This window comes from Trichogramma pretiosum, unplaced genomic scaffold (assembly GCF_000599845.2).
Source record: "Trichogramma pretiosum strain Unisexual culture from Peru unplaced genomic scaffold, Tpre_2.0 scaffold60, whole genome shotgun sequence".
Lineage (NCBI taxonomy): Eukaryota > Metazoa > Arthropoda > Insecta > Hymenoptera > Trichogrammatidae > Trichogramma > Trichogramma pretiosum.
Window position 1 is genome coordinate 902978 of NW_019640805.1, and position 10828 is coordinate 913805.

At 34.1% G+C, this 10828-nt stretch overlaps 5 protein-coding genes across 6 annotated transcripts; 1 reads left to right on the top strand and 4 right to left on the bottom strand.

Moving 5' to 3' along the window:
* Window positions 1-244: 244 nt before the first annotated feature.
* LOC106649783 (acyl-CoA-binding domain-containing protein 6-like) lies at window positions 245-1042 on the bottom strand. The gene has a single exon (XM_014367397.2). It carries the CDS (start codon window positions 1024-1026, stop codon window positions 316-318), a length of 711 nt encoding a protein of 236 aa, XP_014222883.1. The 5' UTR covers window positions 1027-1042; the 3' UTR covers window positions 245-315.
* A 13-nt stretch (window positions 1043-1055) lies between these two features.
* On the bottom strand, window positions 1056-1367 carry LOC106649784 (SRA stem-loop-interacting RNA-binding protein, mitochondrial-like). Its single transcript, XM_014367398.2, has one exon. It carries the CDS (start codon window positions 1338-1340, stop codon window positions 1071-1073), a length of 270 nt encoding a protein of 89 aa, XP_014222884.1. The 5' UTR covers window positions 1341-1367; the 3' UTR covers window positions 1056-1070.
* LOC106649782 (methyltransferase-like protein 23) lies at window positions 1324-2583 on the bottom strand. 2 transcript variants are annotated; one of them, XM_014367395.2, is made up of 3 exons: window positions 2276-2583; window positions 1901-2015; window positions 1324-1816 (listed from the first exon to the last, which is right to left on the bottom strand). In XM_014367395.2, the coding sequence occupies exons 1-3, from the start codon at window positions 2480-2482 to the stop codon at window positions 1350-1352; spliced, it is 789 nt and encodes a 262-aa protein (XP_014222881.1). In that variant the 5' UTR covers window positions 2483-2583; the 3' UTR covers window positions 1324-1349. The 2 variants fall into 2 exon arrangements, with proteins under 2 accessions (XP_014222881.1, XP_014222882.1); XM_014367396.2 differs by lacking the exon at window positions 2276-2583 and adding an exon at window positions 2104-2252.
* Window positions 2584-3342: 759 nt separating this feature from the next.
* LOC106649749 (histone H1A, sperm-like) lies at window positions 3343-4079 on the bottom strand. The gene is made up of 2 exons (XM_014367340.1): window positions 3486-4079; window positions 3343-3390 (listed from the first exon to the last, which is right to left on the bottom strand). The coding sequence occupies exons 1-2, from the start codon at window positions 4077-4079 to the stop codon at window positions 3343-3345; spliced, it is 642 nt and encodes a 213-aa protein (XP_014222826.1).
* A 1168-nt stretch (window positions 4080-5247) lies between these two features.
* On the top strand, window positions 5248-9876 carry LOC106649778 (NAD-dependent protein deacetylase sirtuin-7). Its single transcript, XM_014367386.2, has 6 exons — window positions 5248-5921; window positions 6001-6098; window positions 6196-6411; window positions 6478-6886; window positions 6948-7387; window positions 7644-9876. Exons 1-6 carry the CDS (start codon window positions 5805-5807, stop codon window positions 8185-8187), a joined length of 1824 nt encoding a protein of 607 aa, XP_014222872.1. The 5' UTR covers window positions 5248-5804; the 3' UTR covers window positions 8188-9876.
* Window positions 9877-10828: the final 952 nt, after the last annotated feature.

The following is a 10828-nucleotide window of genomic DNA, read 5'->3' on the forward strand; positions in this document are numbered from 1 at the left end:
TATTATTTCATTAGAAAATAGAGTCAAAATAATATTATTTCAAATATTATTTTATTTATTATGGTCATAGAAATTTCTAGAAAGCATATTCAAATCATTTAACATCTGAGTCAAAAGAGTTGACATATTTGAATTAACCATTTTTAAATATTGCATTATGAAATATTAGCTCTGGTGTGCTATTATTTCTGATTTAAAGTTAATATTAATTCAAGGTATGTGTGATTTATATAAAAACAACAAGTTCTTTTAACAGTTATTTTATTACTAATATGTCATTATAGAATTTTTTTGTAAAAGAAAGTATAAGATACTTTAAAACAAATCCAGTATAGCATCATCAGCAACATCTTTAGGTGATAAGCCATCATTATCTTTTATTAATTGTGCATTACAGGATAAAAGATATTTAACAATATCTTTATGCCCACATGATGCTGCATAATGCAGTGGAGTTTGACCTTCTTCATCAATAGAATTTACATCTGATCCAGCTTTAATTAGGCACTTCAAAATGTTGGTATCACCTCTGTCTGCAGCCCAATGAATTGGTAACATACCATTTTCATCTTTCATATTAATCTGATTTTTATTTATTGACAACTCCTTTTCAACTTTTTCAACATTAGAATCTTTTACCCAATCAAATAGATTTTTGTCAATATCCTTTAACTCAGCATCAGTATTAGGTAATCTACTAACTACTACCCACGTGTTGGACACTGACCGAGCATCCTTTTCCCAATCAGGGTCTAATTTACCAACAGCTCTTACATAACTTGCCATTGCAACTTCTTTATTCATCTCTCCCAAACTCTTCCAAGCTTCCCATTTATGTTTAGCTTGGATTTGATACCAACTTGGTGCAGGTGAGTCACAAGGGCCACAAGTAGCTTGTTTGTAAAGACCATAAAAACCTAATAATTGACCAGAATCTAATTGTGAAGCTAGAGACTGCAAGTGGGATGCAGCTCTATTAAAAGTTTCTTCAAGATCTGAAGTTTCAAACTCCAAACTTTCAGCCATGGTTACTAAAGGATGATCTATGAGGTTTACTAAATAAAAACAAATTAATGTTCTTTTGCTTTCACTTCAATGGGTTTACCATCAAGTATATGTCTACTTTTTTGGAGAATAGTTTGAGTGGTTTCTGAATCCTTTAAAGATACAAAACCGTAGCCTCTGTGGAATCCAGTATTTTTATCAAAAACCACATTGACTTTCATAACCTTTCCAAATTGGGTGAAGTAATTTTTGAGTTCGTTATTTCCTATAGTCCAAGGAATATTAGATACATACAATATGGTTTCTCTCAATCGTGCAACACCTCTGCTGGCCATATTAATCTTTTAACTTTTTTTGATTTCTAGAAGATGAATAGTATGATCTTGCATCAATTCATTAACATCTAATCCGGATTTCGAACCAAGATTTTCTAGAGATATATGAGAACACTTCAGACCCCACTTATTGAGTAAATGTTCAATAGACCAATCAGCACTGCGCTCTTGATAGGTACACAGGAACTTTGCAGCAGGATTTTTTTCCAAGAGATAAGCAACTGTGACAATTATATCCTCGAAAACAGTAGGATCGTAAAAACAATCTGATCCTATTATCAAATCGATTGGTCCAAGGTTTATTAAACTAGATAAAAATAAGCCCCAGGTGATTCCAACTATTTTAACTTGAGGAAGAACACCATTGAGTTCACAACTTCTTCGTAAATGCTGTAGGCTTTTGGGAAGCGTTGCAGAATCACTCAAAGTAACAATAGCTCCACACTTGCTAGCTACAATACCAGGAAGTGCAGTTCCTAGAATAAATAAGAGTAAAAAAGTAAAAGAGAAAATCTCGTATGAAATGAAATTTTATAAAAAAAAATGTTGTTGAATTTTACCAGAACCTAATTCCAAAGTACGCTTTCCTGCTATTTCTTTACGATGTTCCCAGAGGTACCAGGCCAATACCGGAGCAGAAGGCCAAGTATAGAAATTATAGCTGGCTTGAAGAAGCTAAAATCATATAAAAAATGTAAAAATTACTCGATGTTATTGCAACGAAAGAAAAATTATGATAATTTAGCAAGTAAACGTCACGTGCCGAATTGTCGGCTGCCCTTTTATAATACGTAATAATAGCACCTAACCAATAAAATGAAACTAAGACGTTCATAAGCACAATGAATGTATGCTATTAGCATAAAGAAAGAGACTGGTTTGTTTCGAAGTGAAGAAATAAACAAGAGAATCGAAATCGTATATTTGTCAATTACCTCTGGAATGAAAACTTCGAGAGTTTCCGAGTCTTGGTCGTCTGGATCGTCGCTGTCGTCGTCGCGACTGGTGCTACAGCGTGGCCGATGAGCTTTACCCGAGGTGAAAAAGAACTTTTTCACTTGCTCGGCGGCGACACCATCGGACATTAGGCCTAACGCTGATGTATTCGAGTAGAAGCCGAAGCTGTGCTCCAATCCCGGCATATCACCTCGACGCGCACACTCGGTATGATTGTCCTTAATGGCCAAAACCGCACGGATCACTCGGCCAGAGTCTCGTCGTCGCGTCCGTCGTCCTCGCTATGTTAATTATCCTGCACGGCGCGTCCAGCCGCCAGCGGTCCTATATAAGTACGCCGGGGCCCAGCAACTCACTGCGCCGCGATTCGAGTCGAGTTGACCGTTACCACGACTCGTCTGATTTCGTAGACTCTGGAAATGATTAGTATTGTGCTCACGAAAGTCGATGTATTAAATTTGTAGACTGACAGCAATCTCCAGATCGGATTCTAATATTCACTTGCGTAGATTCGTATGAGAAACACCGTATTACAGAGCATAATGTTCTTTGAGATGTTTCCAAGCTCGAGGAAAATTTTACAATAGTTTCCACCTACGATAAAACAGTCAACATCATTGACATGCTGTACTTTCGTAAGTTTGCACCGAGTGAGAAAATCAAATTCTTGCTCATCCCATTTATCCTTTACGATCGATCCTTGAATTAAAAACTACAAACTGATGCGTGAAATCGATCGCTAAAAAAATGATTTAGTTTTATTTTGTAACATCCATTATACATAAACTATGTATATCAATATTTCAACTTTAAATCCCATACGAAACCCTCTGAAATTTCAAATCTCAATCATCTATAAAATAATTTTGCTTAATTTTAAAGAAATAATGGCTGCAAGGGCGTTTTTTTAAATTTTTTGTTATGGTTTTGCAGCTCTTATAATTGTATGAAATGTCAATTAATTTCAACTGAAAGCTGATTGTTTTAAAAATCTGTTTCTCGTTTCAAATTTTTCAACTTTCAAAGATTTACGTTAGATAGTTGCTTAGACGTCAAATCGAACAAACTGCCCCACGTTGTGTATGTTTTGGCCCTAAAAAGGGCCGATTATTAATGTTTGTTATGCAATTGTTTATGCACGATTTTAACGAACGAAACACATCTCTGTGATCATTGTTAATGAATTACCCTCTTGGCTTTAGGTGTTTTGGGAGCAATCGGTGATTTTCCACCGATTTTAGTCTTTTTTGGTGCCGACGATTTGACCCTCTTCTTAGCGCCGATGTCCGTTGAGTTCTTGGCAATTTTCTTCACGACCGCCTTCGTGGCCGCTAATTTGTGTTTCCTAATCACTTCTTTGGGTTTTAACGCAGTAAGTTCTTGCAGCGTGGTCAGATTGGCTTCATCCTCGGCTTGTATCGCGCTAATTTTCTTCGCAGTGGTCCTTTCTGTGGCCAAACGGAATTTTCCATTGGCCCCGGAGCCGTTGCTCTGCACTAGTACTTTCTTCTCCACGGAAGATTTCAAAGCTTTTCTGATAAAATGACCGAGCCTCTCGGTATCTACCTGATACGTCTGAGCGATGTACTTTTTTATAGCTACAAGGGACGAGCCCTTCTTCTCTTTCAATGCAGCCACTGCGTTCACGACCATTTTCGAAGTTGGTTGGCGCCTTGGTCCAGCGGAAGATTTTCCAACCTTCGCTTCTTTTCCTTCGCATACGTCCATAACGTAATCGGAAGAAGCTACTGGAACGGATCGCTTAATCGACGACTTGACCATTTTTCTATCCAGGGTAGAGTCGAGAATAATCGTTGTTTCAGCCTTACGACTTCAACGGGTACTTTTGTCTGAAAAGTTGCCTCGTAATACTAATACGAAATCCGCAAATACTGACTTTGCAGCGCAGAGAGAGGGTAATATTATGAAGGAAACGAGCTAGGATGCCCGTGCCTCAACGATTATTTACTTTTGTTTCAGCGGAAACAATTGAATAAGCATTATGTTACGAAAATCACATCTCAATTCGGAATATTAATTTACAAAATATGACGAGTGGAAAAATATTAGTCCTCCTAACTTATATATTGAGTGATCTCAATTTAAAGTTCATTTTGTTTTGGTACTTTGTTTTTTAAGTACTTCAATAATTTTGGTCTCCCATGAATACAATAGCTGATAATTATTACATGGGTATTTTACCAATAGGGAAATTGTGGAAAAATAAAATTTTGAGACACTGCATAAGAGCGATCAGCTAATATTTGTTGTATACTGGAAAAATGAAAAAATAAGAGCAATTCAAACATTTAAAAGTTTACGAATCACTGGTAAATGCATCTTTATCGTAGGCAAAATGTAGAAGATAGATTTTCAAAAATGAACAAATATCTTCTCTCTCGATGGAAAGGATACTCGCCTCAGGATTAGTGTGCGATTGCTTCAGGGAGTCGTGTGAATAATGTCGATTTCTCGCTTACTGACTTTCTTCGATTTTAGCCAGAAAAATCAATTTTATCATTATATAATCGCAACAAAGGTGACAACGTCGACTTTTTTGTTATCATGTGAAAGTTATCAAAGATAGAAGCTACTCTGTTCATCAGAACCTGAAAATCAAACTCGATCTGTTTATACGAAAAAGCTAAAAAATACGAGCTGAACTGCTGAAGGCCTCTGAGTTAGCTGTGTCTCGATCAATCGGTTTTATTTATTTTCCAGATATGAGTGGCGGTGGAATTGTGTAAAAATAGCTTAATTTGAAAAGTGAAATCCATAGAATGATTTAACGTTAGAAAATTGATCGCTTCTATTAAAATTCGGAGTTTTATTAGTTCCGCGAACTCCGGATAATATTTTCAACTTAAAGGCTTTTAAATCGCTGCAGCCGATAAGTCGCAAAGGACAGTCAACGACAGTCAATGAACCATCAATTCACAGCGCTCATCGAGTCTGGCGTCTATTGGTAAAAATTGCGCAAGCGCTAAAAATTTCACGTCACTGTGACAACTGAAAACGTTGTCTCGAGACTCCACTGCGACATCCTCGACTGTCTATATACTGGGCGATTTACTATGCTGCTTACTGCTATCCCACGACGATCAGTAAACGCACATATACACAAGCTGTCGAACGAAAGAGAAAATAAGGATGAAAAATGCTATTGGTAGAAAAATGGGATGAGTGATATAAACGTGGTTGCGCAGTATTGCTGTGCCATTCGGAAGGCTTTTTATCGATCAGCAGAAGCCTTATCGAGTCCATGCAGGTGCTCCACGGCTCATTCGACTCTTTGAGGTTATTAAACTAAGAAAGCCAAATGTAAACCTCGCGTAAATGCACAAAAGGAATTAAGTGCGGATATCTTTGACCCGACACGCGAGTTCGTCGTCATTCGAGTGAATTTAATGGCATGTGCAAAATTGCACTCGCAAATTAAATTACTATGATAACAAATATCAAATTGTCAAGTTAACGAGTGAGTGTCGATTCTCATGGTACTTAATCATGTTGTCCGATTCAGAGAATATTAAACAACCAGAGGAAAAAAAACCTCTGGCAAGAAGACGGTGCACTATCGTTCCTCTCAAGGTTCAAGATGAAAGAATCGCTACTACCAAAAAAGTATGACACTGTCTTTTCCAATTGTTGTTTGTTATTGTTTTCTTTTTATACAATGTAACATCATTGTTTATGTTTCAAGGTGAATGCTATATTACACAAACCTGAAGATGCTAGAACACCAGAAGAATGCGAAATTCTTGAATCTTGCAGTGACATTGTCAAACAAATAACTAAAAGGTATATTAAATAAACTCTAACAAAAGTTATCAATATGAAATACATATTTTTATATTATATTTTATTTATATGTCTTACAAAAATTGTTGACTTTCAGACAAGAAAAAAGAATCAAAGTTAAAGCAAGAACAGAAGAGGTTGAAGACCCACCTGAAGTTTTGGAAGAAAAATGTATTAGGCTAGCAGCTGCAATTAGCAATGCAAAATCACTCATTGTTTACACAGGTGCTGGCATAAGTACAGCAGCATCTATTCCTGACTACAGAGGAACAAATGGGGTTTGGACTCGGTTACAGCAAGGAAAAGATATAGGGTAAATTTTAATTGTTAAATAATTAAAAATCATTGTATAATTAAATAATATTATTGTACTTTACAGGAACCATGATCTTAGTCAAGCTGAGCCAACACTAACCCATATGTCACTTTATGCATTATATAAATCTAGAATTTTAAAATATGTAGTGTCTCAAAATTGTGATGGCTTACATTTGCGCAGTGGCATACCCAAAACTTCTCTCTCTGAAGTACATGGAAACATGTTTGTTGAAGTTTGTCGAAATTGTAAACCAGCTCGGGAATACTTGCGGTTATTTGATGTTACAGAAAAAACTGCTCGTTATGCTCACGCAACTGGTCGCAAATGTTATAAATGCAATTCAAATTTACAAGACTCTATTGTTCATTTTGGAGAACGAGGAAATTTACTTTATCCTATTAATTGGGGTGGTGCAAGCAGGGCCTCGAAGCAAGCTGATGTAATTTTATGCTTAGGATCTAGTTTAAAAGTTAGTATTCTATATATTTTTTAAACAGTCGAACTATTATTAACATACAACAATTTGACAGGTACTAAAAAAATACACATGGTTATGGCAAATGGATAAGCCAGCAGCGAAAAGAGCTCAACTATATATTGTGAACCTTCAGTGGACTCCCAAAGATGAAACTGCAACTCTTAAAATAAATGGAAAATGTGATAAAGTCATGAAGATAGTTATGTCACACTTAGGAATTGATATTCCCAATTATGACCGCAATAAGGATCCTATCTTTCATCATGCAATAAGATTACATAGTAGTGAATTAACTACTACCTCCCAACCTGTTTTAGAAGCTCCAATGATGATTGATGAACAGAAAGAAGAATTGAAAGACGAAAACCAAGAGGTTGCAAATGAAACTGATGAAAGTATCCAAGATGAACATGTTAGTAGTGATGTAGAAGTAATACAAAGCATATCCAGTTCTGAACATAATAAGGAAGAAGTTGTTTCGCCTATCAATGAGTAAGTAAATTATTTTATGCAATTACTCTTTTATACTGGCAGGGCGAAGTAGTATTTCCCAGCTGTGCTAAACAGAAATTTTATTTCTTAGTTTTAGGGTATGAAGCCATTGGTATTAAAAAATATATGGTAAAACACTTGCTGTGATATTTACTATTTCGCTCTTGCACATTTGTGCAATCTAATTTTTTTAAAATCTATTTTTAATTAAAAAACATGTTCATTTAAGATTATCTATGAAAAAAATTACTTTCAGACAAAATATATCGACAGAAGAACTCAATGCTAAAAATGAAGAGGTTAATAATCAAGAAAATTGTGAATTACCAGTAATCATGTTACAAGAACCTGTCTCTGGATATTCAGCCCCATACTTTACAGCACTTCCATTTATTTCAATGGGTTTGCCTTTTCCACCCATGTTTATTTATCCTCAATTATCTCCACTCATTTATTATCAACCTTTTGTTCACTTTCCAACACAATCATTAGAAATAAATAAAAACGAAAGCGAAAATGAAGTTGAAACTGATCAAGTAACTGAAATAAAACAAGAAATCTATCAGCCTGAGCCAGAGGCAGCATGCTCTTTTTGCATGGAGCACGAAGGTTCTCTCACTTGTTTGTATTATCAACAATATGATGATGATAGTCCAATAAATCAACCGTCACAATTAGATGATCTTGATAAATCAGAAAAAATGATAAATGAAGATGAAAATACTCCGAGTCCAGCTGCAGTTAAAAATCCTGGATGGTTTGGTAAGGGTTATCGCAAGGGCATGAAAAGAAAACGGTAGCATCAATTTGAATTGATAAACTTTGTACTTCGTATCGTGTTCCTGTTTGCTGCTAACCTTTTTTTTCTTTACTGAGAAGATGAAAAGCTGTAAAACTATCAGATGATTCTAACAAAAAATGTAAAAATACTCGTAAGTTTTTTTAGTTTAAAATGTAGCTGTTACTTATATGAAGTTTCGCGTGAGTTGATATTGGGAAAAACTTGTTTTATTCATCATCATTCAAGTCAAAGATGAATATCACACACATATAATATAAATTATTTTATTGTAACGAATCCATCACTTTAATTAAAGAAATTTAGTGTTAGTGAGTTCATTAAATTTGTCTTACTGCACAACGTCGACAGAAGTACTTCACTCACATAATTATGAGAATATTTTTGCTCTTTACAAGTTATCTCTAAACACTAATTATCAGAGAATTCTATAATACCTAGCATTTTCATCTTGAAAGATATTATTTCACTTTATCATGAAAGTCATGAGTTTAAGGATTTAAAAAAATCTTAATTTAAAAAACTTAATTTGAAACCAAAAATTGAGATACATATAATGAACATTTTTTAGAAAATTAAAACTAAATTAAAGCTGAATTTGTTTTTTTATTATAGTGATCTTGCGCGAAAATAACACATTCAGTATTACTTAGGCTTCAAATCAGTAGCGAAAATGTATGTATAATTATTATCTTCAAATATTGAGCAAAAATGTTTACCCTCAATTTATTGTAACTAGAGAATGGCAACTACTATAGACCGAAATGCAAAAGATTGTACGATAAAGGATAGCAATAAATTAGTTTTAAGAATTAATAGTTCGAGATAGTAGCATCTTGACAATAGGAAATCCAAATATTAGTGGAGTGTTTACATTTAAAACAAAAGTTTTTAATTTTTATTTGTTGAAGATATATTTTAAATCATGCAAAAATTAATCTATATTAATTATAACGATTAATTTCACACATTTAAAAAATTTAATTAGCGTACATCACAATTTGTAACTTTAAAAATCGTTTATTTGTATAATTATGATTGAGTTCATGCACGATTTTTTATCAATGTTTCATTTATTAAAATTTAACGAAACAATCAAACCTTATTGGTTGTAGACAAGTTAATAATGTTATAACATTGAATTAACGATTTTTATGACTTCGATTGAGCCTATTTAATGTTTATACAGTGTGCTTTAAAAAAACATTACTGCATCAAACAAAAGGTGCGAGAGAATTATATCAAAGACTGCACAATCCGCATCAGGATATTCAAAAAGTGGATTTTAAATTATAAAAATTTATATCATATGATTTTTTGAGATAATGATTGATAATGTTCATTGGTTAAATGAACTGTCTTCCCTGTATAAATAGTGTATTTTTTCTAAATGAAGACAAATAGAATTATAATTATTCAGAAAAATTTAAAGCGATAACTTCCCTCCAGGTATAATTTTGTATCTTATAAAATTCAGTCTATACCTTGAGTCGCACTGCAGTATTACTCATTGCTCAAAAATTTATGCGCTTATTATGAATACGTATTTTTTAAGAATCAGTATTTTTTCTGTACATTTTAATTCTGTGTATATATTAGTTTTAATTTATCATTAATGTTAATTAGTCATTCGTATGTGTATTTTTTGTTGTTTGTAAATATTTGAATATATTTGTTTGTACGAAATAGACCCTGCTGTCTAGTTTAATAGCATAAAATTTCAATTTAGTATTTTAATATCATTAATTCCTCTTTACTTCATCAATCACTTCCTTTAGTAGACTTATATATTTTTAGAATTTTCTATTGACCGAATTTTAAATTCTATTTTCTGAAACATCTACTAAATGTTTTTCTAAATGACGGCGATGTTCACACCGTGATTCTTCAAGGCATCATAGAGCCTTTTAGAGAAATCTTCAATGAAAGTTTCATTTGGGTTATAACAAATATAATGTTAATATAACTGAAGATTATTTAGACTAATTATAAAGACTTGTGTTGAAAAAATATTGTCAATTCAAAGTTGAACACAATTTTACTTTCAAAATAATCGTTATCGATGACTTTAATCAAGTTGGCTTGCGCCTTGCACAGCTCAGAACTTTGTTCTACAAAAATTTTATTTATTCTTGTATTATTTCATGTATTATTTCAAAGAAATATTGAAAATTGCTGAAATAGTTGTATTAAAAGTACGCATTTGCAGAAAGAGCTTTTTCTTTTTTTCCATCAGCTCAGAACGTCTGCTATAGTGTTTCATCCAATAAAGCAAGCGACGGATCGGCTCGTGCAGGCAAAGCTCATTGGCTGAAACTAAGACAAAGAAGATAGGTGCGCACGAAGGCGTCAAGTAGTCAAGATGATTTCGGTATACTCGAGCGCACCTCAAAAGCTTTGTTAGATGTGCAGACGTATATATACGAGTAGAGCTTTCAAGCTCGACGACGTTCAAAAAAGGGTATATATGCCCGTTGCGGTAGGGTGCGAATCCCAACGAGCATTTCTGCACCTCGGCGTTCGCTTCGGCGATTATTATTGCGCGGAATACCTCCTACGCCCAAATAAGACCAGACTCTTTCATCTCGTAGCAGAGCATTTCATTTGCACCTATACCTCTTAAAACGTCCATCTGTTCTTAC

Bases quoted from the DNA above. Each gene is read 5' to 3' on its own strand.
- LOC106649782 (XM_014367395.2), bottom strand. From the start codon at position 2,482: ATGCCGGGATTGGAGCACAGCTTCGGCTTCTACTCGAATACATCAGCG. The intron at 2,016-2,275 runs GTAATTGACAAA...ATATGATTTTAG, and splicing joins TCGAAGTTTTCATTCCAGAG to CTTCTTCAAGCCAGCTATAA. The intron at 1,817-1,900 runs GTAAAATTCAAC...TATTTATTCTAG, and splicing joins TACTTTGGAATTAGGTTCTG to GAACTGCACTTCCTGGTATT.
- LOC106649778 (XM_014367386.2), top strand. From the start codon at position 5,805: ATGTTGTCCGATTCAGAGAATATTAAACAACCAGAGGAAAAAAAACCT. The intron at 6,412-6,477 runs GTAAATTTTAAT...TGTACTTTACAG, and splicing joins CAGCAAGGAAAAGATATAGG to GAACCATGATCTTAGTCAAG. The intron at 6,887-6,947 runs GTTAGTATTCTA...ACAATTTGACAG, and splicing joins GCTTAGGATCTAGTTTAAAA to GTACTAAAAAAATACACATG.
- LOC106649783 (XM_014367397.2), bottom strand. From the start codon at position 1,026: ATGGCTGAAAGTTTGGAGTTTGAAACTTCAGATCTTGAAGAAACTTTT.
- LOC106649784 (XM_014367398.2), bottom strand. From the start codon at position 1,340: ATGGCCAGCAGAGGTGTTGCACGATTGAGAGAAACCATATTGTATGTA.
- LOC106649749 (XM_014367340.1), bottom strand. From the start codon at position 4,079: ATGGTCAAGTCGTCGATTAAGCGATCCGTTCCAGTAGCTTCTTCCGAT. The intron at 3,391-3,485 runs GTAATTCATTAA...GGCCCTTTTTAG, and splicing joins AAACACCTAAAGCCAAGAGG to GGCCAAAACATACACAACGT.